This window comes from Chaetodon auriga, chromosome 14, assembly GCF_051107435.1.
Source record: "Chaetodon auriga isolate fChaAug3 chromosome 14, fChaAug3.hap1, whole genome shotgun sequence".
Lineage (NCBI taxonomy): Eukaryota > Metazoa > Chordata > Actinopteri > Chaetodontiformes > Chaetodontidae > Chaetodon > Chaetodon auriga.
This window is the reverse complement of record NC_135087.1, coordinates 13,293,932-13,317,895: the sequence shown is the minus strand read 5'-3', so window position 1 is coordinate 13,317,895 and position 23,964 is coordinate 13,293,932. Positions and strand designations below refer to the sequence as shown.

At 43.7% G+C, this 23,964-nt stretch overlaps 2 protein-coding genes across 11 annotated transcripts in view; one reads left to right on the top strand and one right to left on the bottom strand.

Moving 5' to 3' along the window:
* The first annotated feature begins 3,569 nt into the window (after positions 1-3,569).
* prima1 (proline rich membrane anchor 1) lies at positions 3,570-15,539 on the top strand. 2 transcript variants are annotated; one of them, XM_076749454.1, is made up of 5 exons: positions 3,570-4,380; positions 5,204-5,345; positions 7,773-7,905; positions 14,227-14,303; positions 14,888-15,539. In XM_076749454.1, exons 1-5 carry the CDS (start codon positions 4,099-4,101, stop codon positions 14,896-14,898), a joined length of 645 nt encoding a protein of 214 aa, XP_076605569.1. In that variant the 5' UTR covers positions 3,570-4,098; the 3' UTR covers positions 14,899-15,539. The 2 variants fall into 2 exon arrangements, with proteins under 2 accessions (XP_076605569.1, XP_076605568.1); XM_076749453.1 differs by lacking the exon at positions 14,888-15,539 and having other exon boundaries at positions 3,646-4,380; positions 14,227-14,468.
* A 3,420-nt stretch (positions 15,540-18,959) lies between these two features.
* Positions 18,960-23,964, bottom strand: part of unc79 (unc-79 homolog, NALCN channel complex subunit) — a 33,023-nt gene continuing 28,018 nt past the window's right edge. For all 9 annotated transcript variants that reach the window (XM_076748477.1, XM_076748482.1, XM_076748478.1 and 6 more), the window contains 12 exons: positions 23,744-23,917; positions 23,393-23,461; positions 23,194-23,304; positions 21,795-21,899; positions 21,617-21,694; positions 21,405-21,494; positions 21,105-21,280; positions 20,447-20,630; positions 20,144-20,347; positions 19,842-19,919; positions 19,704-19,745; positions 18,960-19,588 (listed from right to left, as the gene is read on the bottom strand). In XM_076748477.1, the coding sequence (XP_076604592.1) occupies positions 19,400-19,588; positions 19,704-19,745; positions 19,842-19,919; positions 20,144-20,347; positions 20,447-20,630; positions 21,105-21,280; positions 21,405-21,494; positions 21,617-21,694; positions 21,795-21,899; positions 23,194-23,304; positions 23,393-23,461; positions 23,744-23,917 (1,500 nt within the window). In that variant the 3' untranslated portion in view covers positions 18,960-19,399. The remainder of the gene's footprint in view (positions 19,589-19,703; positions 19,746-19,841; positions 19,920-20,143; positions 20,348-20,446; positions 20,631-21,104; positions 21,281-21,404; positions 21,495-21,616; positions 21,695-21,794; positions 21,900-23,193; positions 23,305-23,392; positions 23,462-23,743; positions 23,918-23,964) is intronic.

Sequence of the window (23,964 nt, the reverse complement as noted above, 5' to 3'; positions counted from 1 at the left end):
AGGCAATGGGACCCTATTGTCCCCCTCCCTTCTTCTTCCCTTCACCTCTCTGCTCAGCTGAAAAGGCCAATTAACAATGGGGCTCCCCTCCCCTGGCCTGTCACCCCACTCCTGCGCTTTTGAAGTGAGGGAGAATGAGAAAGAGGAAGCACAGTGACATCCATAAATCCCACAAACTGTCGTCCTTGTGCCAAGACAGGTGGACACAATGTTTGCCGATCATTTCAGATATTCTGAAGGTTGAGGTGATCGATGGAGTCTCTCTATATTTCACTATCCGCTTTAATCCAGTTTCAGAGAGTCATGGTGTCTGCCTGAATTTACCGTCAATCCACCTAACACAGACATACCAACACACAATTGTCACCGCTGCATGTGTGCACCAAAGATATGTACCTAACTTGCATATCTTTGGTGCACATGCAAACTGCACTCAGAAAAGGTTGTAGCCCGGAAGTGTTTGAGTTCTGCAATGATGCACTGGGAGGTTACAAACTACTGAACCATCATTCCTCACCATGTTTGCGTTTTGAAACAGAAATCTATTTAGTGGAAGCCCAGCGGGGCTCTAATAAAACTGAAATCTGAGCTCCTCAGCAGAAGCTGTCCAAGACACATCCATTAGTGTAACTTCATATGGAAAGCATTGCTCAAAAATAGCCCAAATAATATAGGCTACAAATATGATAAGACTGTATAGATCCTCAGGGGAGAACAAAATGTTGCAGCAGTGCAATAAAAAGACCAGATAAAGATACACAGAATAAAAGAAAAATCTAAAAAAAAATTTAAAGTTACATACAGTATCAGGTGTTACAGACCCATAATAGCTCTCTATAGGCCAAAGTAAAATCAGAATTACTTTGATTGGAAGAATTTCATTTGCCTCTTCATCACGCTTCACCTTAAAAAAAAAAAAAAAAAAAAAAAAACAGCGTTGGAGATAAATGCTGATTATTCTCACATCCTCTGGTGATGGAACAGATTACCATATTCTGACAGAATATATCTTTAGATTCTTGAGAACAGGGAGATGGTGCATCTCTGATTGATAACAGGAGAAGTCATGTTAGGAAGCAACCTGTACCTCTGAAATTCTGCAGGTTAGCTGCAAAATAACAGTAACTACAAAAGTGGTATATAGTCTTTATGCTTAGCAAGAGAGATATGTGATGGAAAACTGACATTTTCACTGGTGAGTGTGGAGGCCACAATATAGGAGAAATGGATCACTGTCACTGCAGACAACAAGAACGTTATTATTTCTGAATGTGGAGAAATTTAAGGACAATATGGACATACACAACAAGACATTAGACCAATGTGTTCCCTATGTGGTTTCCATGCTTTGTTGACATTTGTGCTCTATTTTCTATTGTAAAATGTTTTAAATTGTTATGAATAAAAAGGGACAACAACAATTCATACAGATACAAAATAAGTGATCAGAGTTTACAGTAGAAAAGAACTATAATAAAAGTACAATATGTGCTGTCAATCACTTAAGATAATAGTGCGTTTTCCTCATTCCTTTTGACTGGCCACTTTGTTAAAATAATGTGGTGTTTCGCTTGTTTTTTACGCAGGTTAACACTTTAAATAACTGCTTCATTTATCCACTTGCACTTGATTGGCGAATATGTTTATACGGAGCGCCTTAATGTCATGTGTTGCCCGACTTTCCCACTAGATGGCAATCCACCTCCACTGCGATCCAGCCGATCTGGACTGTTGCAATAAAGGAGATATACACAGACAGTGAGGGAACATGCAGTTGAGTTCATTTTCTCTGAACATTAATATTCCTTAAGTGACACAGGGTTTTAACATCTCTCATCGTTTGATGTAATATTTTGGGACTCTGTTTGTTTGAAGGGGTGCTGATGAACCATCTTGGCAGGATTAATAACACTGAAAGACCCCAGTAATCTTATTAAGAGGTTTTCTTATCTGAGTTTAAAGGGGATGTGATGTATGTTGTGGCAGATTGAGGCAGCAGGAAGGAAGCAGGAGGATGTAGTGTTTTTCTCTTGTCAGATAATCAATACTGGGACAGACTGTAGGAGAGGATGGACGAGCTGAACCGCTGGGCACTCACTATGTGCCAAATCCAGGCTTGCTGTGTACTTCAGAAACTCTGAAAAATCTCCGCATTGTACGTGCAAATGCAGTTTAACAGCAGCTGTGGATTTTCCACTCTAAAAGTCATCCACAGCTCTTGTGTATGAGCTCACCCCATTACAGCCTGTGAAGAGCGTTTTGATAGGCAAGAGATGTGATAAATGCTCAGCCGCAACAAAAGGCTGTAAGGCTGGATGCTGAAGCCATTGATCTTAATCCAAAGTTGTTTGAATAGTTGGCTCAGATGTTGTTTGTGTCATTTGGAATAAGCAGCCTGTGACACCATTGGCTGTCACTTCTGTTATTTAAATCGCAAGCAATACTTTGAGAGGAACAGAAGTCACTTGGGCACGACAAGTGATTGTGGGTTTATGAAACATGAATAAGCAATGAAATTGACATATAGGCTGGGCAGCGTGTTGGTGAACCTAAATATATTCCATTTACAATGATATAAAACAGTATTTATTGCATTTGAGTTGCCAGAAGAGGATTTTGCAGGATTTTTCTTGGAAAGAGACAATTAACCAGTTAATTTTATGTAATCCCCTATCAATTAATTGACTAAAGAATCACAATTCTAATACTTTTAGTTCTAGGAGTAGTTAGTACAAGGACTTTTAGAAATGTGGTGATGTAAAATAATATGATGGCATCAAAGAATAATTTCACACAGACGTGTACAGACTCAAACATGATTCCTCTGTATTGCCTCATCTATTCAGATAGCACCAAGGTTTTACTCCCACTGCCACTTACATGTTTTAGTAAATCCCAATAAACTGTGACTGTCACGTTGGCTCTCTAGTACCACGTACATGGCTGGGGGCTGTGGGGTAATTTCATAACTGTGCCTTAGTGGAGACCACCAACAACATTATGCAACTCTGCTCTTAAAAACTGCCCACTGCGGTCTGATTCTGTGCACTCTGGCCCACAGCATCACCTCTTGTCAGTGCGGTGTCAAAGGTAATAGTGGCAGGAGAGAAAATGAAGCCTGGGCGTTAAAAATAAACCTCTAATAAATATCTTATACATGTCTTTGTTGTCGAGCATTAGCAGTAAATGCCAGGTTGCATCAGTGTTGTTTATCTCAGCCTACTTTGGGACATTGGACCACGGAGTGTTCTAGCAGGCACGCAGCACATCAAACATGGGTACGGCAATGTTTTCAGTCGGTAGGCGTCTTGCACTCTCTCTCCCTCTCTCTCCACTTGACTTTAATTCGGTCGAGGACGCGTCATCCTTACGGACTCGCCTCCACGCATTGTGGGCTTATACTTTCTGCCTGGACCACTGTTCAAAAAAAAAAAAAAAAAAAAAAAAATCAAACATAAACAAAACAAACAAATCCCAGCTGAGATTACCGACGCCTTCATAACCACATCCCCTTCCTCACTGTGTGTGTATGTGCGTGTGTGTGTGTGTGTGTGTGTGTGTGTGTGTGTGTGTGTGTGTGTGTGTGTGTGTGTGTTTTCAGGGGAGGGGGACTTTTTGAGAAGCGGAGGGTGAATTTGTTTGAGCACACGCTGTCAGGACTGAGCTGATGTGAGCGCTGCATCAAGTGCGCGGCGGTGATGCTCCCGTATAAAACAGCCCGCTGTATTTTGGCACACAGGGGGATGCATCAGTTTAACCCTCGGCTCTGCCCTCCGGACTCGCCCATACAGTATTCAGCCTAGATAAGTTGAGGGGATGTGTGATCCTATTGTGAGGAATCCTGCCGCGCGATATTCCTGAGGATCTCTCTCTCTGTTCGTTTTTTTTTTCTTCAACTTCGATGGCTTGAGTGGCCCATTTGCACTCATGCTCGCAGCCGAGGAGGGATGTAAGGTACGGGCCATCTACCGCCCTCACATTGCACGGAGTAGCGGCGTGATTCAGGTCGCTATCTGAGTGCCAATAAGAAAAAAAAAACTACTTTCGAGATGTGAATTTATTGAGATTTGCTACTCATTCCACCGGCTCGCCTGTCCTATGCTATCGACAACGGGATTTCAAGAGGAAAATGATTGTGGCATAAACTATTTCTGGAGACGCTTGTCACAGATATCGCCGCTGAACTGGACAGGGTGGATGGTTATTTCCCAAACTGTTCAAGCCTATGTATACTGCATTCATTTGTTGGAAACGCTGCCTATTATCTTCGAGAACAGCGCAAGAGGAATGCTGGTCCAAGATCTACTGCCATTTACTTTAAGTTTTTGGCCCTTTTTCTTCGGTCATTGCCTTCTCTCACTGTTTTTACTCTCATGCCAGGTAAGCACCATGATCCGGCGCGCCACTTGTCAATTTACGCATGAGGTTACCCTAGAGTTTGATTTACTGGTGAAGCAAGGATAAGATCTGTGGAGCTGCTTCCATTTTCCAAGCAACTTGTGCACTTATTATGCTGCAATTAATATTGCATGTGTGTTTAGGCAGGATGCTGAGGTCACCAGTGCAGGGCAGCACCTGTGTTTAGGAAATACCGAGGGGCATGCATGTTTGCACCAAAGCATGAGAAATACAACAATGCACACAAACACGCAGACACTCAGCTCTCTTGTAGTGGGAACATGGAGTAGCCAACTGTGTTTTTATGATAACAATATTCACTTATCGCACTAGGATCCCTGCAGCAGGCATATGTTAGTGATGAGTATTCTAACCTCTGCCCCATGCTGCTGCCTACAGATAGTGGTGAGCTGTTGTTCACACGCACACAGTGTTGCCAGGGTTCATGTGTAATGTGATCTGCTTGAGTTTCCAAGTCCACCCACGCACACTCCTCGGGGCAGCCTGCTGCCCACTCTGTTGGTGGGTGGTTTCTTACAGGGAGCGGGCTGCAGCCATAGACGTGATACTATTCTGCATGTACTACATACACAGCAGCCCCGGTGACAACAACACTGGAGCTGCGATATGAAAAGAATGCTGAGAGGATATCCACAGTGCTGCTTACTAAGAGGCTGCTGAGTGTTCAAGCATCTCCATTTGTGCTGCACGGTGTTGTGCTGATGGTACTTCTGAGTAATGCACTGAAGGACGATGCCTCAGTCATTTCAATGTCTCCCTGTCTTTCTCTCTCCCTCACCATAAGGGAGAACTCCAGAGGTCATGCTCACGGACTGTGGCGGAGAAAGTTAGTGAGCAGTGCCAGCTGGCATGCCACTGTCGAAGATACCCTCCCCTCCCTCCTCCGCCGCCTCCACCGCCTCCCCCACGGCTACTGGGCACCACAGGTAAGGCTCCCGGCTCGCACTCCCAGGTTTCACACCTGTCTCGCTCCAAGTCTGTCCGTCTCACTCTCAGTCTGCTCTCGCCCCACAGTTGGATCTCATTTCTAGCCAGGCACAGGTGTCAAGCAACTGGCTAGTCTGACGACACTGTTTTGACGTGAAGTGTTTCATTTTGTGTTTGAAAGAAAAACGAACCATCAGCCCCCCAGAGATTGCTGTGTGAGTTCCCGTGCATGGGCACAGTTTTTGCACGTGTGCCTCTGTGCGTGTGATAGAGCCAGCAGGATGTTGACAGCTGAACACAGGACTAATTTATGCCGGGTCTGACCTTGGGGAGTACCCAGCTGCTTGTGAAATCCATGCCTGCTGGGCTGCCAAGCTCAGTGGTTCAGTGGTAGGGTTTCCCCCGGAGGACCCCTGATTAAAACACAGATGAGTTAATTAAATTAGCTTTAATTTGGTAGAGATAAAGGGCTAATGAACCATCCCAGTAGTTTCAGCTTCGTTTTGAAGTTGAGCTGCCGGCAATAAGGGTGCGTGTCTTTGTGTGTTAGTGCTTGTGTACAACAAGCACATGCAGTATACCTGTGTGGATCCACTGCCTGTTGGAAGTGGTTTTCCCTCTTTGGTCCCACTCTGAGATGCTAAATCCACTGACAGATAGGCGAGCATATTTCACCAGCCTGCTCTCTGAAACTTGATATGATTTGTATGTAGTCTCAAGCACCTAAATGAACTGTGCACTGAAATATGGGACAGGCGTTGCTGATGATGCAGCCATTCTGAGCTATTACTGTGGCTCTTTAGAATCACTCACCCTGAGCCCTTAATATTATGAGTAGGGAGGAGTACTTAATCATTAAAGTCTCAACAGAGAGCAGTGTATAGGTTTTAATCAATCAGTTCCAGTGCTTTTTCTGTCTGGCCACTTTAAATGGACCTGTTTTTTTCCCCGACTCACCATGTGAGCCACCTATGAATCAAGAGTTATAGACCCTTCTGTGAATGTTGGTCAGTGCATGAATGCTGCCAGGACCATCTGACTGTAAGCCCAGGTGGGGGTTTGAATGCCCAATTGCAGCCAACGCATGAGTGGAACACCACAGCTACAGTGTTTGATGCCTCCATAAACAGCAGTATGTCATGATAAATATGATAAACAGGCCAATTTTTATTCCTTTTCAGCTGTACACAGAAATATTTGCGGAGGGTGGAGACAGCATGAATAATTCACTTAAAGGGAGTTTTTTTTCCCTTTAGTTCTTAATTTAATCTATACAGGCGCATAATTATCTTGATATCCCTTCAGTAGCCCAATTTGCAGAACGGTTGGAGCTGAAATTTTGCTTTAAACTGTAGTCTTTAAAAATGCAATGAATATGCATAACTAATGTGAAAAACTGGGACAATGACTGAGACCATATCTATCTTCTACAAGTCTAAAAAAAAAGTGAAAAATTGGCAACGTTAAGTAAGTCTGTGTGTGCTAAAAATGGTTTCCGAAGTCCTTCAAAGGAGCGTGCTTTATCACAATGAAGTAGATCCTTACCACAGACTGAATTAAATCCTACAGCCGTTGACAAAACGCGGGATTAAAATGGAAGTTTGGCTGAGAGGAGCTTTTAAATTCATAGTGACTTATGATGTGGTGTGCTGTACCGGGGAGAGCCGTGCCGTGTTATTTGCTCCACAGAAAGATGCTGTGTTGAAAAATAGTCTACAGCATTACTGAGGAGTATTTGTTGCAATGGTGTAAGCCCTTCCTCTCATTCATAACGAAATAACTGTAAATGCAGGAGCTACGAGTTTGTTATTGTATATACAGGGAGGCGTATTTTCTGAGGAGCATGGAACTGGAGCAAACCAGCATTCATATAGCTAGATAGATAGATATGCACATGACTAAACTGATTTATAGATGGTGGGAGAGCATCAAATGCTGCAGAAAGAGAGGAGGAAAGTTCTGCATTACATACACGAAGTTGCTGATGCACATAATGTTATTCAACATTCCTGGTGAGTGGTCTTACTCCACGGATCTAATGTGGAAAGAGCAGGAGGTTCCTGCAACAGTAATTGGTGTGGACAAGAGTGCTGGTGTAAGGAAGGCTGACGGGACCTTAAATGATTCATGGTGTCGGCTTGGATATCTTTGAACGTTGAACCTAAGACCTACAGAACAGGCGAGGACACAGCGTCTTCCCAACTCAGAGAGCAGGGAGGAAAATCACCTCCATGCTGCACTGTTATTGTGTTGTATGATGCAATCGCTAAGGATCCAATAACAAGACTCAAGTCAGTGATCAGTATAGTAAATGTTTTTTCATTTTGAGCAGATTTTTCTGATTTATTTTCTTAAATTCACTCTCTTCTTCTGCATCAATTCTCTCTCCTCCTGCCCCCTCTTCTTCTCTTTTTTTTTTTTCAAAGTGGCCGAGCCCATGGTGCCCTTGTTGAGGCCCTGGTGGATGGAGATGGACATTATAGTGCTTGGAACGGTGGGCTGTGCCTCAGTTGTCTTCCTCCTCTCAGCCATCATCATCTGCTACAAGGCCATCAAGAGGTTGGATGTCACTTTTCTGTCCTCTTCTTATTTGCAGTTAAATCTCACTCCGGCGAATCTCTGAAATATTTTAATGCGATGACACATTGAAATAGGAACTGTCACAGCCAGACTAGTCAACATGTCATGCGTAATTTGACCCTTGGGAGGCTGAATTATCTCTCCTGCCTTTGTGTGCGAGTGACGCAGGACTCTACGATGACCCTGTTATCACCCTGCTGGGTCACAATGAGGTCAGAGGTTAGATAATGGAATGGGTTATAAATGTCAACAAGAGAGATCCACTACACTGAGTCACCCAGAAAGATCCTATAATCTAAATTAATTCATTGAGAGGCATAAAGACCCGACTTTACAATATTGTGTTGGTTTTAATTTGCACAAGTGTCTTGGGCTGCCTGGAATGGCAGCTGGGTTCATGAAAGTGAAAGCAAGAGGCGAGCAGAGGAATCCCAAGACGCTGCTGTTGCAGCGGGAACTGTTTTCCCCCATTTGGCTTATTAGAGAAAAGGCTGCGTGAGGTTTTAGCCTGCAGCACTTCCCAGACCCAATTCTCTGTGTGACATTCAGGCAGCACGGTGTCACACATGCACTCTGACATCCACGTTAATGTTTGCAGACATTTAACAAACACACACACTCATGTCCGCATCGTGCAAAGCACTGCACGTACACAGAGAGAGGCATGCAGAGGATACTTGTGTGCACCCATCCATAAACACACAACATCTTAACATACATAGATACATCATCCTGGCATATTTACACACACTATAAAATATGGCGTAAATATCGACTGGCACAAACCCATACGTGTGTGTGCTAAATTAGGGGGCTATTTCTATGTTTTATTTATGTGTATTTAAATTGATTTAGTATCATACCTTATTGTATTTATAGAACTGAATTAAGCCTGCACGCCAGATATGGCTTTCCTCAGCAGAACTTTATTTCTCCTTTCTTTAAACAACAAATAGGCAAAGTCAGGCAGCGGAAGTAATGGGTGGTTGGCTCAGGAATTCATTATGGCAATTCTCCAGCCCCCTGTGTAGCCAAGGGGCACCTTTTTTAATGCAGCAGTGGTAGGAAAGTGTTGTTGCAATACGGGCTCTAGCCCCAAACCCAAGTCATTATTTATGAATTAATTTGCGCAGTCATTCAGTCGCAGGCCACATCTTTTATACATGCAAGCGGGTCGTGTCCTGAAGCTCTGTGGGCTCTAGACTGCAGACTTTGTGCCACGCCAAGCTGCCCTCCACTCTGAATGAGAAGGGAAAAATACTCAGGTCCAGCCAGACTGGCCTCATTAGACATTCATTAGTCACCAGCCAATAGGAGGGCAATAGGGGAAAAATGTGACTCCTTTAACATTTGTCATGGATGCTCTAATCATACATCGTTCCTGAGAGGAAGGGAGAGGAAACAACACAGTGAAAGAGGACAGAAAAAATGTTGTCTACCAGAGCAAGCAAAGGCAGTAATTGAGCGTCTTAGTCAATAACAATGTGAGAGAGGGTTTGTCAGTGAGAAAAACACAGCCAGTTATATATAGCCCTTCCAGCCCCTCTGTGCTCCGGGCTTTCCCAATGAAATTTAGCTGGCCGAGGGCCAAGGCCTGAGCACCACAGACAGCAGAGGAGCTAGCTCTGCAGGTCCCAGCCCTCCTGGCCTTTTGTTATTTTTTATAATCTTTGTCTGCCAGTCATCTGTCAGAAGCAAAGGGGCTGGGGAGAAAAAAACACTTTCATACAATTCTATTCAGCGTCCACAGCACTAGGGAGGCTGGTGTGTGCAAGCCGAGAGAAGAGGATTCAGACACATGCTGTGTTTCAGTGTTGCTGTGCCATCCAAAGCAAAAGACATGATGCTGCAGTCCAGGCTGTCAGCTATCCAAGAAGCCAAAACAAACAAAACTCAAACCAACTGACTAATGAAGCTAGATGCTTTTTTCCCCCCAATCACTTACCGCTCTGGGAGGCGTGTCCAAAGACAGATAATACATCACAGCTGGCCCTGCCCATGGGCAACACAGTCTATCCAAAATACCCAACCACTGGTGCAATGAAAGGAAAACTATTTATCAGGCAAAATGGTTTAAAATCCAGTATTTATGAATACGTTACTAATCTCGTGTTTTATGTTCAAAATGACTATACCAGCACCATCAAAACTGGTGACAGATTTTTACAGTCTGCTTTTAAATGCTTTTTCTTTGAACCATAGCATGTTACTCTAATTTCCAGATGGCTGGAGTAATTGTAAACAGCTCAACACATGTCCCAATTTCACCATGATCCATTTCCCCAAACTTCAAACAGGAAAGTGTGCTGTGATTGCACAGCTTTGATATGAAATATTCATCTAACCTGTGAAGTGTTGTGTTGCCACCTGCCATGTGTCAACAGCATGGCATTTATTATTGAACGCCTGGGTAGAGGTCGGTTTGAGGCCCCAGTGCTCTGCCCTGTGTGGTGGCCCCAAGCGACACGGTCAGTCTGAGCGGAGATTACGTCCTGGGAGAAGTAAACAGGGCCAAAGCACCCTCGAAGCAGGCTATAGATCACCAGTGTCAAACAGCTGTTTACAACATAACAGATGAAATATTGACCTGTCAGAAAGTTCAAAATGAAACTCATTAGTGAGCCGCAAGGACATTGCATAACGTTAAATGAATATCGACCATACTCACTTTCTATTCCAAGTAGAAGAATTCCCAGACTGCCTATAAGCAACGCCATCTGTCCTGCAGAGAAAACTTTGGTATATCCCAACTCCCCTAGCTGCAGCCAATTAGCCAATCATCTGCCCTGAAGCAGAATATGTTTCCACCCTGGGGCCGGACAGTTTCCTTTTTGAGGCTTTCCCCAGGTCCCACAGGGACACAGCAAGCAGCATCTGTCCTACATGGCCAGCATGTATCCCTGGTGTCCTAAGCCATACGACCCCTCCCAGCTGACACAGTCCCACAGGAAGTCTGAGTCATTGCCTTATGTTATGTTTACAGCTTTGCTCGAGATCACCTCCAACAACCCCAGCCAGTTATTCATAGTCATCTTGCTCATACATGGCACAAATATTAACAGAAATATCACAATCAATCTGAGACTATAACATGGCAAAGAAAGCTCAATGTACAGTATTAAGCTTTAGTTTAAAGTAAAGAGAGTTAATAATATATCTATGACTTTTATTTTTATAGATAATGACAGTCTGCAGCCATGTTTGCGGCTCTGTGAGACAGTGCACAGCAGTGCTTTGAGCTAAATGCTAACGTCAACATGCTAAAATGCAAAGTAAAGCAGAGGCTTTTGGGAATGTCATTAATTTTTCAGGTATTTGGTTCCTGTCACTGTCCCATCCACAAACCTACCGAACCCATGCCGCACATGTGCAGAGGTCAAGTCCTCACACCTGACCGATGGGTTATTCTAACCAATTTGTTCAAGGGCTGTGTGTCAGCCTACTGTCATAAATTAAAATACTGGACAAAACTGTAAACTGAAATGATGACCACCAGCTCAAAATGAAAACTTAAAGCAAGTACAAGGAATTTTTGTGCTGACTTTGGCGGTCCCTGTTATTATTGTGAAAATTATTGTTGTTTTACAGACACAGATGTTTGCAGGATGCATAGTGATTAATTACTGTTTCTATTTGTGGGTATGTTAGATTAATAACTGTAGTATGACCATGGTTAAACAAAGTAAACTTTGTTTTAGTAGACTTTATACATGTGTGTTGACATCACATGTAAGCCTACAACTAATAGAGAAAGCTAAAAATATAGCTACCAACGTCAATTCATGTGTTGATGTAAAACCATGTTTTTGCATTGCAATGTATTTCAGAAATAAAATATGTTGCATACCTGTGTAGGAGGATCAGTTTAGGATGCTTTGAAACCATGCATGCTCTCTCCATCTGTTGAATGACAGACAAAGGTTGATCCGTGGTTTCACCCCTGCTCCTTCACTGTAAATGTAGGCTCTTCCACTCAATAAATAGTTTTGTCTGGTCTTGCGGTGAATCAGACCTACCGACAGGCATCAACAATAACTATATAGAAATGGCAATTCTTCTCACTGATGATCTTGCTTGCTCACACAAGTCATATAGATTCATCAGTGCTAAATTGAGACTGTTTCATAATCAGTTAAAAACTCCTTGTGACTGCTTTTATTGTTAGTTATTTGAATTCATCCTGAAGGGAACAAGCTTGTCTGTACCGAATGCCATGACAGTCCATTAAGTAGTTGTTGAGATATCTCACTAAAAACAACAAATGTGAAACCAGTGGTGGCACTAGAGGAAGAGTCAGGGGATCATTGAAGTCAGACGGATTCATCCTCTGGGTATTATGATTGTCTATCCAAAATTTCATGGCAATCTGTCAGTTGTGTTTCAGTCTGGACCAAAGAGTCAAACTACGAAGACTATCCCCAGAGTCATGTTGCTTGCATAGCTGAAAACTACAGAGGAGACATACTGAGAGTGTTTTGTTTTTTTGTTTTTTTTTTTTCATTGAATCAAAACCCTTTAAAGGACTGGTGAAGATCCTGAGAGTGACTTTACTGTCAGATGAAAGTTTCCTGGTGTATCTTCAGATGAAAAACTGGATGGAGTTCTGCCGAGCAGGATTTCTGAGGAGCCCTGATGAACACAGGAGGTGGAGGGGCGGAGGTGGTTCACAGCGCTGAAATGACAGCTGAAAAACAGCCAAGACAGGAACAGTTTTACAACCTGACAGCTACAAGATGGTTGTTTCACTGGTGTGGTGAAATCAGATTGGGTTAAGTGTATGGGAGCAACAAAAAAAGACAGCTGACAAATTGAGTTGACAGCGAGGGGAAAATGAGCATGTACAGGAAAAGTACACATCCTAATTGAACATCCCAGCAGCAAGAAATTCATATCAATCATGTTATTTTCCAGAGAAAGGTCCAATGTTTTTATTTCATAGTCTCAGATTGATTATGATTCAGCAGATCTCTGTGTAAATACACATGGGGGTATAAATTTTAATGCATTTGTTGGTATATGATAAATGCTCCAATTTTCAAACTCATGATGCATGCATGCAGCGTGCACTTTTACATGTCAAAGGTGTTGATTTAGCTCAATGATAAGGTTTTGAGTCCAAGGACGTAATAAGAGAAACACCGTCAAACCATAGCAGAAAGAGTATTACACAACATTATACAACAACAGCACAAAATGCCATCTTGAAGCTATTCTGTGTATTTCTTTGCTGAACTTTGGCCATTAGTCCCAATTATTGGATGATTTGCTAGAATGTAGTGTCCAGAAGCACCAGTAGAAGAGAGTCCTAAAGTCAGTTAAGTAACTCATTAATTTCAGTTTCACATCTATGCAAAGTTAGCTCGCTGCTATACGCTACTGGCCCTACCAGACCAGAAAATGCTGCACCTGCAAAACTCCTGAGTGTACTGAATTGAGCAACATTGTGTTGCATTGGACGGCATTATGTCATGTATGAGCTCATTTCACCCTGTAAGGATTCCCTCTCTGCACGATGCCTGAGAGGGGGACAAGATTTGTGCTGGACTGGACTGGGAATGACTGCTCGTCAAAGTTGGACTGGTCAACCAGGGCTTTCAGAGGAGAGGAGACACTGAGCTAAGATGTTGCTCAAGGGTCCTCTGTGGCAATGAAGGCACTGTACAGCGTTGAGTAGGACAATGACTGTACTAACTGTATTCAGATCTGTCTCTGCGTTACATAAGCCCGAGCAGGGGAGAGCAGCTGAGGGGGTCGATGCAAAAGCCACAGTACACTGGACAAATATAATAACCACAAAGGCATCAAGGAGTGCATGAAAAGGGCTGCATTGAATGATACTGCTCTTCACAGGCCAGTAGCAGCAAGGGGATCATGTGTTGCAGCTTTATTTCGTGGCAGAACATACTCATAGACACGACAGTATTCCAGCGCAACCAGTGTTGAGGGGGAATTTCGCAGGGGGTTATGTATCAATATCATTCCCAAGTTGTTTTGACAGCCATACACATACTCATTACTTAGGGGGAAGATTGCATCCACCCGTCAGAGAAGGTAATTGCCTTATCCTCTGTGTTGCAATGTATCTTTGCCTCCTGTCTCCTTGCAAAAGTGACCTTTGAACATTGAGCTTATTAGAAAGGATCACTGAGAGCAGCGTATCCACCCAGAGCAGCCCGTGTAATCAAATCAGCCTAAAGGTTAACAGTCGAGAAACTCTGTTTAATGACATGGCCTGTAGCTAACATCACATCTCTCTTGTCGAGGAATTTGTCCTCACTTTGTGAAAATGTTTATTCGCAGGAAACCACTCCGAAAAGAAGAGAACGGGACAAGTCGTGGGGAATATGCCATGAGCATCCGTAACAAGAAGGCCATGGGTACGAACAACACTGTGGTATAGACTGTCTCCTGGTAGACGCAGGAAGTGACATCACAATTACCGTCTCTCACCTTTACCCTGAATACAACAACCCCTTCTCACCCAGATTGCGAATGGGTTTTACCCGAGGTTTTCGAATAGGTAAACCTTCCCTCTTTGCTTGGCATGTTGCCCGGACCGAAGACACCATTCAGCTCAAGAGGAGCTGTAAAAGATGGAAGGAAAAAATAAATCAAGGCAGAAAGGACGGAGAGAAAAATCCACAAACCCCCATGGTGTTGAAAGTGGCACAGCAGGCTGAACATTATGCTCTTAGTAACAGCAAGTGTTGCTGACAGGCTGGTTGGCTGCTGGCTGGAGAGGGACTGTCTGCCAGTCTGCCGCAGATCCAGACCTCACACACTGTTGACATCTGCAATGGAACAACAGACAATACAGCAGCCCTGAAGTCCCATGGGCAGCCAGACAGGACAGCCCATCACACACAATAAATAAAGTGCATGCAGTTTTTACAGAGAATGCAATGTTTTTTATATTCTAATCCACACATTGTCCATCTTTTGTTCTCCATTTCTGAGACAGATGCTTTGTGAGAGGCATGATGTTACTGTCGGTCCTGGCTCTGAGATGTGGATTCATCTGACTATGCAATTTAAAGAAATCCATAGAAAAAAAAGAGGAGCAGCGACATCAACATGGGACGTTCTGGTTATTTTACCATGCCAAAAATGCCACCGAAGACTTATGCTCAATGTAATATACTTCAGTCATTCATCGATTTCTTTGCTCTATTTATTTACTTATCTACCTTTGGATTTATTTTTCTACTCAAAAGAAAAAAAATCTGTCTTGTAAGTCACTCACATCTTTACAAATCTTGAACATCATGACAAATTCATTTTATTTCTCGATTGCTCTGTTTTTTAAGTGAATAATTTATAAACCATATAATTCATTTGTGATGCTCCGATGCTTTAAGCCTGCTGTCACTTTGTTGAGACGCTGATGCAGAAAACACACTTGCTCTGCAAGGAGTTTTGGTATCAGCTGTTTTGTCTCTGGGTGTTTGATATGCTTTTCTCTGTTTCCCTGAGACTTCAGCTAAAGAGTCAGGGGTCTCTATGATGTGCTATGTGAATGTGTGTTTTTCAAACATTATTTCTGTGCTGCATCATATCCCAGCCCCCATTTTCAATTTGTCCATTCAATGTAAGACCCCCCCACCCCCACCCTCAAAAAAAAAAAAAAAGAGTTAAACTTGCTATCACAAGTCATTTGGTTAAATCTTGTTGTGTCGGAGTCTTGGGGTCAGCTAGATGCCTTCAGCCGTGTTTTGTTTGGATTTGACAATCTTCATTTTCCTATCTGTCAAGAAGGGCTTAGCCCATCGCTATAGAAACAGGGGACATGAGCCCAGGGCTGACCTTGTGACTGGTGAGAGACAGGAGACTTAGCCAATAGCCAGAGATCAGGTTGCACAGAGGATGGCCTCAGCAGGGATGTGTGTGACTCAGTGCTGTCACAGGCATCCTCCACATCCCCGCTGGAAAAACACAACTGAGATGAACTGGAGCATCACTCAACGCTGCTCTGCTCTGCTTTTCTTTCTTTCTTTCTTTTTTTTTTTTTTGTACATTAAATCTGCGTGTGTGTGTGTGTGCGTGCATGCATGTGTGTGTGTATGAGTGTGTGTGTCTGTCTGTGAGTGTGCATGCTGATGAGTGTACTCAGTGAGAGTGGGCTGTACTCTGTGGCTGTCAGTTAAGTATAGATATTGGCTAATCTGTGGAAATTTGGAAAAACACATGCTTGCATCTAAACATGCACAGGTTATTAGCTAACAGTATACCCCACCATGTACCTATATGAGAGAAATGATGGATGCATGAATGTAAATATTGATATTTAAATATCTGCCTTCTGGACTGTTAATTAATGTACAGTGTAACAGAACATATGTTTATACATAGTAAAACTTAAACAATGTGCTACCATTTAGAATTATGTCAATGTTGTCATGTTGATGGAGCAAGCCATTAATGTATATATGGCAATCAATAGTACATACACAATTTATGCATTATACCAAACAGATAGAAAGATGTGCATAAGTTGATTTCATTGCTGAGTTTTTCAGTTGTAAATAAAACTGTACATAACAATGGAGCTACAGTCTATTGTGTTTAAAGAGGTATTTGTGCAGAAATCTGTTGTTATGCTAAGGCAGACAAACTGGCCCGTAAAGTGATAAAAGTGAGACTGTTATATTTAGCCTGTGCCCATCCTGTCTGCACTGTGCTGTGTTGTGCCGTTCATGTCTTGGGCAGAGCTGTGCTGTCCGTGTCTCCTGGGCCCCCCGCAGTGGAGGACATGTTCTCAGGCTGTCTCACACAGTGCATCTTTAATGAACTGCGATTACCAAGCGTATTCAACTCCATGGGGCTTAATGACGCAAATAAGAAAAGTTATAGGTTGCATATTGTGCTAGCTCTGGGCTCAATCAGTGCTAATGTGGCAAACGAAATCATGGATGTGTGTGAAGGATTTCTGCAGCCAAAGCAAGAAGTTGCTGTAACAGAATTAAGATTTAAATGGAAGCTAAAAGAAGGTAATAGCTTCAAAACACCTCTGCAAGAGAGGTTTCACTCTTGCATTAAGTCAAATAGACATTTTCCCATTTCTATTTCAATTTGCACGTTATACGTTAACTGTTGTTAATGATGTGAAACAAACCAGGGGGACAAACCTGTACTATACAGGCTGATGCAGAGGTGCACTGAAGAGGAATGTCAATGAATTACATTGTGAATGAGGGACCATGGAGTACTTTTCCTTCCCTGCTTTAGATGTGCCACTTGATGGTAATGCCAATGGACACTCTGAGCAATTTAAACATTCATGCATTGTCCAGCCAGGGCACTGTGGATTTCACTGTAATAAAAGCAATGTGACAGCACTAGGCGGGGGGACCAGGGATTGTCACTGTCTCAACAAGCTTTCTCAGGCTCTCACAAGGTATTTCCATAGAGCGAGAGGACGCTGGTACACAGATTCTTTAAAAACTGGGTTCTTGAAAATGTTTCTGCGCAAAACAAACGGTTATTTTGATCTGCTCCAGCCTGTATGAGCCTACCTCACCCAACCTGCTCTTCAATCAAGCTTTGTCACCAGTGCACGCACCTGGTGATGTGCCTTGCTGGTGCACGAGTACAATGTGTGTGTGTTTGAGAGCTTGCACAGTCCTTTTAAAGCTGACCTTCACAATCTTTGAGGACCCACTCACACCCTCTCCGCCTGAGAGGCCTTTGGTCAGCGTTAATTACCCTCAGTACCTCCAGCTGCCTGCTCGTCAGGTCAGCGCTCCCATATGGTCCTCCAGGAGGCAGCAGGCAGGCAGGAATGGGCGGGGAAAGTGCTGGATACCTGTGGGACACTGATTACATAAGCTGCTGCTAATGAGAGAGGTTCTTTGGAAAAGGGCTGCGAGTTCAAACGATCACAACGGTGGCAGTGGCTGACAGATGCAACCCCAGAGCAAGGGAGACTTGATTAAACACACACACACACCTATGCACATGCTGGGACACATGCACATAAACACACGTATCCAGCATCACTGGAATACACACTCGCACGCACAGAGACACACAGCAGGAGAGGTGCTCTTTGATGAGCCAAGACTAGAGGTTGATGAGAAGGGGCACTGCAGCCTGATTCAGCTAGCTTGGGGTCACCGGGGAGAGTGTGTGTGTGTGTGTGTGTGTGTGTGTGTGTGTGTGTGTGTGTGTGTGTGTCTATGTGTGTGCATTAGTCACATTGTGTGATATCATTATACCAGTGACTCATTTGGCACGCACCTCTCAACATGGGTCCTCTGATACTTGCAGTGACTAAAAAGCACATTTTTTTTAAAGAGTATATGCAAACCCAATTGGGCTTATTTCTGTCCATTAAACTAATTTCTTCTTGCAGAATACATTTATATCATCAGATCTAATTCATCTTAAGGCTTGATAATGAAATCCTTGCAGCAGTGAAGATCAAAACAAAGATTAATGTGCTGTTCAGCTTTCTAGCCCTGCTGTCATGTCATCTGTTATTCTCAGACAACAGCTTCGTGGTAATGCGGTTAGACCTCACAACAATGCTTAATCACAACAAACCACATTAGGCCAAAGGTAATTGTGTTTGCTTGGTATATGCATGGTCCAATCTGTTTTCGCTGCTGCCAATGAAGAGGGGGATGGAGAAGTAGCGACGGGGGGTGGCTTTCCACTTTGGGGCGGGGAGGGGGGCACAGCCAAAATAGTCTTGTTTACCTCCAATGTCTGGCTCCACCTTATCGAGTTACAAAGCTGCTGCTGCAACTCAGATCGGCCCTCTGATCAATCTGAGCTCTGATGGGCGAGAGGCAGCATGACTGACAGCCTGACAAGGATCTCAGACGGGAGCTGAGTAATGCATGTCATGTCATTTTCCCGGAGACACCTGAGGTTCAGTTTCCAGGAGAGTAAACAACAGAGCTGATTTTATCGCTCTGCCATCTGCATTATGGTAAATTGGACATTTTCCACATCAGTCAGGACATCAAAGGGCAGTAAATGTCACATTTGAATTTTGAGGAGGTTGACAATTCATATGAAATGACAAAGTGTCTCAGCATTTAGAAAAACTCATACTTTTATTATCCAGCTCGCAACCAAGCAACTTAAAAAGTGATAGAATATGAATGTCACAGGGTAAACATATCTAAGATATAACAAGCACTTGCTTTCAGACCCTCACTTTTACACAGGTCTATAGAAATTTTCTCTTCAAATCTGTTGAATACAGCAGTTAGGCACCTGATACAATTATCCCACACAAGCTTGCCAAACCCTTAATGATCAGCTCCAGTGCTAGTACTTCAAAATAGCATAGATATACTGTACATATACAGGTATTATACTAAAGGTGCTAAAAATGATTCAGTCCAAATGAATCCCCCACAGCATCAGTTTACACAAGAGTCCTTTTTTGGTAGGAGGGTTCAGCCACAGAAGGTACATGCAGGTCTAAGGACCCAGACCGGACCTGAGGTGACTGCAGAGCAGGTCACATGGGGTAGAACTGCGAGGCAGCCTCAGATGACTGGATCTCCACCTGAGCCATCTTGAACTGCGTGCACTGCAGCCACTTGCGCAGAGCAAAGGGAGGGGTCCCAGTTGTGTGGCCCTGCAGACACTGGTGATTCACCCGGTTCTGGATGGCCTGGAGACGCAACTGCAGTCCCGCAGACAAATGCTGATGAGGGTAGGAAGGGAAGATGAAAGCGTTTTAGTTTGAAATCCTCTAAAGAGTCGATAACTACTTGCATATTATTAATCCGTGTCAATAAAGTTTTTTTTAAAAGCCTTACCTTAAGGTTTGACTGAATCATGGGTAGCCACATGGGAATTAGCTTTAAGAAAGAATGAGGAGGGATAAGTATGAGGCTATGTGCTAAGTTTGTCGTCTATTAACCATGAAGAAAAAGAGAAAAAGAGTTTCAGCAAACCTTGACAAAGATGGTTGAGTTGCACTCCTGCAGGGCTTCCATCAAACTGATGACATGAAGACACACCATCTCCACCATCTGACATTAAAAAAAAAAGATATAAATCAAAGCTGTGATTTTTTTCTAACACAGTTACAGCTTCATCATCATATGCAAAACTTTAAATTAATCCACAAGTTGAAACTGAACATCTCTCTTCATATTTCACATATGAAGAAGCGCATCACATTTCCAGACCCATATTCCTACTGCAGCTGGCTTACATAGATCCCCAGTGGAAAAGGATAAGGTAGAGCACTCACCACTTTATTGTGGGCCATGAGCTGCAGGATGCTGGGTGTAACCCGACTCCAGAACTCCAGGCCAGTGAGGATGGCGCTGGAGGAAAACTCCGTCTGGTTCTGGTTCAGCAGGGACGGAGCAGCGGCTGCCTGCTCGCAGTAGATGGTCCACAGTTGGGCAAACATGAAGGCGTGGAACAGAGAGCACATGTGCAGCACCGACGTCTGGGGACAGAGATCAAGAGCAAAGCAGAAAAGGTGGTTATAGATCAGATTACCAAAACCTGGGTGGGGTCATTTGGGGGGGATGTGTTTCTGCCAGACCTTTGACTGTTCTGGGAAACCAATGAGGATGACTATAAGATGATCTGCGATGTGGGAGCCAGCATCCAGAGGGATGGGCATACAGGAGGTGGAGCCCTGGTGTAGGGCACAGTGTGTCAGGGAGCCCAAAAGCAGCCAGGACAACTGACGAATGTGAGACACACACTCAATGAATTCTTTTGGCCTGCAGAGAAAAAAACATTCAGTTTCACAAATCACGCCACACCATACAGTATTCAATACTCTGTGTACTCTCATACTTCATCAGGATTATACTCAATATTTCACCATTGGTCACAGAAAAGTTCATGGTATCTCATCATGAGGATTTTATCTTACAGGTTTTTGAGATTTCTGAACTCACAACAAAACACTGTTGACTGTTTTTTATAGGGGAAACTGTGGATTATCCAGAGCAACTGAGATACTGATTCTGCTGGAAAGAGATGTTGCTGTTATTTTTTTTCTTCAATTTTTGAATGCTGTAAGCACCAAAAAAAAGTAAAAATACATCTTCTTTTATTGGACACAATCTGGATAATTAAGCTAGGTATTACTCGAGACATATGAGGAAATATGTGACTCTGTAATTTGGATGAACTAACCCTTTAAGTCACTGAATCATTACTGAACTCGTCTGTGGCTTTGTCATTCTTACCCTTGTTGCATGGTGGATGGCGGATGATAAAGCCAGGGAAGATAACGGACTACAGCTTTGTTATCGCGGTGATTGCCTTTGCTGATCTCCATGGCGGCGACTTGTGCCAAGCCCACTTTCAGGTTCCCCCCGAAAGTGTCCTCGTGCAGTGGCTGACAGCAAGCCTTCATATGGCTCTGAATGACAGATTTGTGGTACAAAAAAGATAAGGCTGAACAATAAGCACAGTATGGGGGGGAAACTCCACATATGATAAGATGCTAAGCAAATTATGGAGCTCAGGTGAAGAACAAGACTTACTTTAAGTTTGGTTAGCGTGTGCATATCTGCAATGAAGTCCAGGAGCTCACTTATGTATTGTCTCATGCATTCCATGGCTGCTGTTGTGCACTGTCGGGAACAAAAAACACTTTATCCTTTAGGAGGAATCACAGTGGGGCCTATCTTTGTTTCCTGCGGTTTTATGAGGCTGATTCTAATAAGATCCAAACACACATCCACTAAAGTCTTACCCCCGGCAGCGTTGAGATCATGTGCTTTTGGATGATGGTGGATTCTGCTAGCCGAGTACCAATATCTGCACAAACAAACTGAGAAAATCCACAGTGAGTTTTAGAATCACAGTCAGGATGAAACACTGATTTATTTGACTGTTGCAAACTAAAGTGCATAAAGAACAGTATTTTGTACCTGGACCAGCAGTAACAAGTTTGTGTCAGGCAGAGGAGACTTGAACTTGAGAGCCTGCAGAAGCTCTAACACCACAATGCGGGACATGTAGAACTTATCTCTCTCCTGGATGCAAGGAGATAGAGAGTGGAGTAAATGTACTGATGCAGCAAGACTGCCTTTTTCTATTATCACTCTCCCTTACTCATGCTGCGCGGAGAGCATAAAGTCTGTAGTCTGAATAGAGGGGGAAGGACAGGCAGCGAGAGGGGAGGGAGGGGAAGCAGGGAGACAGAGAATAGACAGAGAATAGTGAAGCTGAGGAGTAGATTTAGGCCAGTCCAGATCTCTCCTCCCAGAGTCCCAGGCAGCTCAGATGAGGCTGTCAGGCTGCCTTCTCCCTCCCTGAGGACAGGCTGCTCTCTTTGTTCATCCCTTCCACACAAAGCCCAGCTGCCTGTTTACAAACCACACTGTCATCTTCTGGCTTCCACTTTGCCTCTCTCTTTCTCTATGCAGTCATGTTTGCTTATGTTAGGCGCAGGCACATGCTCCTCCGCTCTTACAGAATGCAGAGCTGCCTCTGACATTTCTCACTGTGTGGCTTGTTAATGCGCATACCTGTCCGTGGCACTCTCTTAATTAAAAGTTAATGGAGCATGTCCATTTGGTAAATAGCAAATCATGGGCTCTTCTTATGCTAGAGGGCCCTGTCGCATTTGGTGTATAGTGCAGTGCAGCTGTGACAAATGGTGCATGGTGTGACAAACTTTAGTAGGTCTAGAAAACCTGACTTTCTGTCCTTAAGACCTGACCTCCAAAGATAACCTAACTGGCTGAAAAATCCTCCGCGTGCTTCGCTGAAATCTCACCTCTCCGTAAAACAAGTGCACAGGACAGGTTCCAAAAGCAATTGCTCATAGTGACTCTGGGTTTTGAAAAGCGGATATTATACGGTGAGGAATTAAAGAGGGTGTAGAAAATCAATACTGCAGGAGACATAAAGCATGCAGTGTTGACAGTGGTGGAGGACTGAGGATCCATCTGGCCCAACAGTGCAGACAGCCCTGGCTCCATCTCTGTCTGAGACAGCCACTCAGAAACACACCATACATCCTCAGCCCTAGCACACCAACTAATCATGTTAATCAATACTGGCTGATTGCCTATTTAATCATCTGTGACACATGGCCACATTTCTGGCTGACTGGAGAGTCAGGGAAGTAGGTGTAGCACCAAAAGAGAGATGAGCGAGAGGCCTGCGAAAAGGAAGTCAACATTCTTAACACTGCAGATTAGCTTAAAAGGTTTAACTCTTTCATGGCTATGTAAATACTGGCTGTCAGCACGTCTTTTCCTTCTACATATGAAGCTCAACATTTTGCACAAAAAGCTCTCATGTAAACACACTTGTGACTACCTTGTTGAAGGCTTTGTAACACAGTCCACACAGTTCTACGAGGTAGGAGAGACTGAACATGCCATACTGGATAACAAAGCTCAGCAGCTTTGAGAAAGGCTCCAGGAGGCTCTGCAGGATGGAAAAAGAGGAGAAACGGTTAGATATCCAGGGCCAGAAAATGGACATATCAGTATGTAAAAGTCTGCTTGGAGCTTACCCGGGTTGCATTTGTAGTTGGGATTTTCAGCAAACAAATGATAATCCTCAAGCTGGAATCCATGGGGCACTAGTGAGACACACAGATTGCAAAAACAAAGTTGAAAATTACTGCATGCTGCATAGCTTTATTCCTGGACTTGGTGTTGTAAATGTGTCTGCAGTGATAAACTGAGTAGCGCTCACTCATCTGACCTCCAAGGTCAAAAGCATCAGAGTCAAATCAAGTACAATTTTGAGACTCTGTCCTATTGAACCTGACAAGGGCACCGCTAGATGCTTTTTCCTCCAGCCATAATCACATTAAACCATATCAGACCATGACTAAGTGAACGGAAGAGTCGATATCTACCTTAAGAGGAAGCACGGAGGGCAGTTTTGCGAGGAAGGTCTGGAACTGGTTGCAGATGGTTGTCCACAGGTTGCTGGGAGAGTCCATTGGGAGAGCCTCCATGAAGGTGGCAATGTTTTCCAGGCAGTGCAGCATTGTGCCCCCTGCTGGTAGACTCTTCTTGTTGTTCAAGCCCTTGAGGGCACAGAGGCATAAACCATAACAGGGTTATATAATGACAT

Coding starts and splice junctions, on each gene's coding strand:
- prima1 (XM_076749453.1), top strand. CDS start 4,099: ATGCTATCGACAACGGGATTTCAAGAGGAAAATGATTGTGGCATAAAC. Junction 4,381..5,203: donor TGTTTTTACTCTCATGCCAG/GTAAGCACCATG, acceptor CCTCACCATAAG/GGAGAACTCCAGAGGTCATG. Junction 7,906..14,226: donor TGCTACAAGGCCATCAAGAG/GTTGGATGTCAC, acceptor GTTTATTCGCAG/GAAACCACTCCGAAAAGAAG.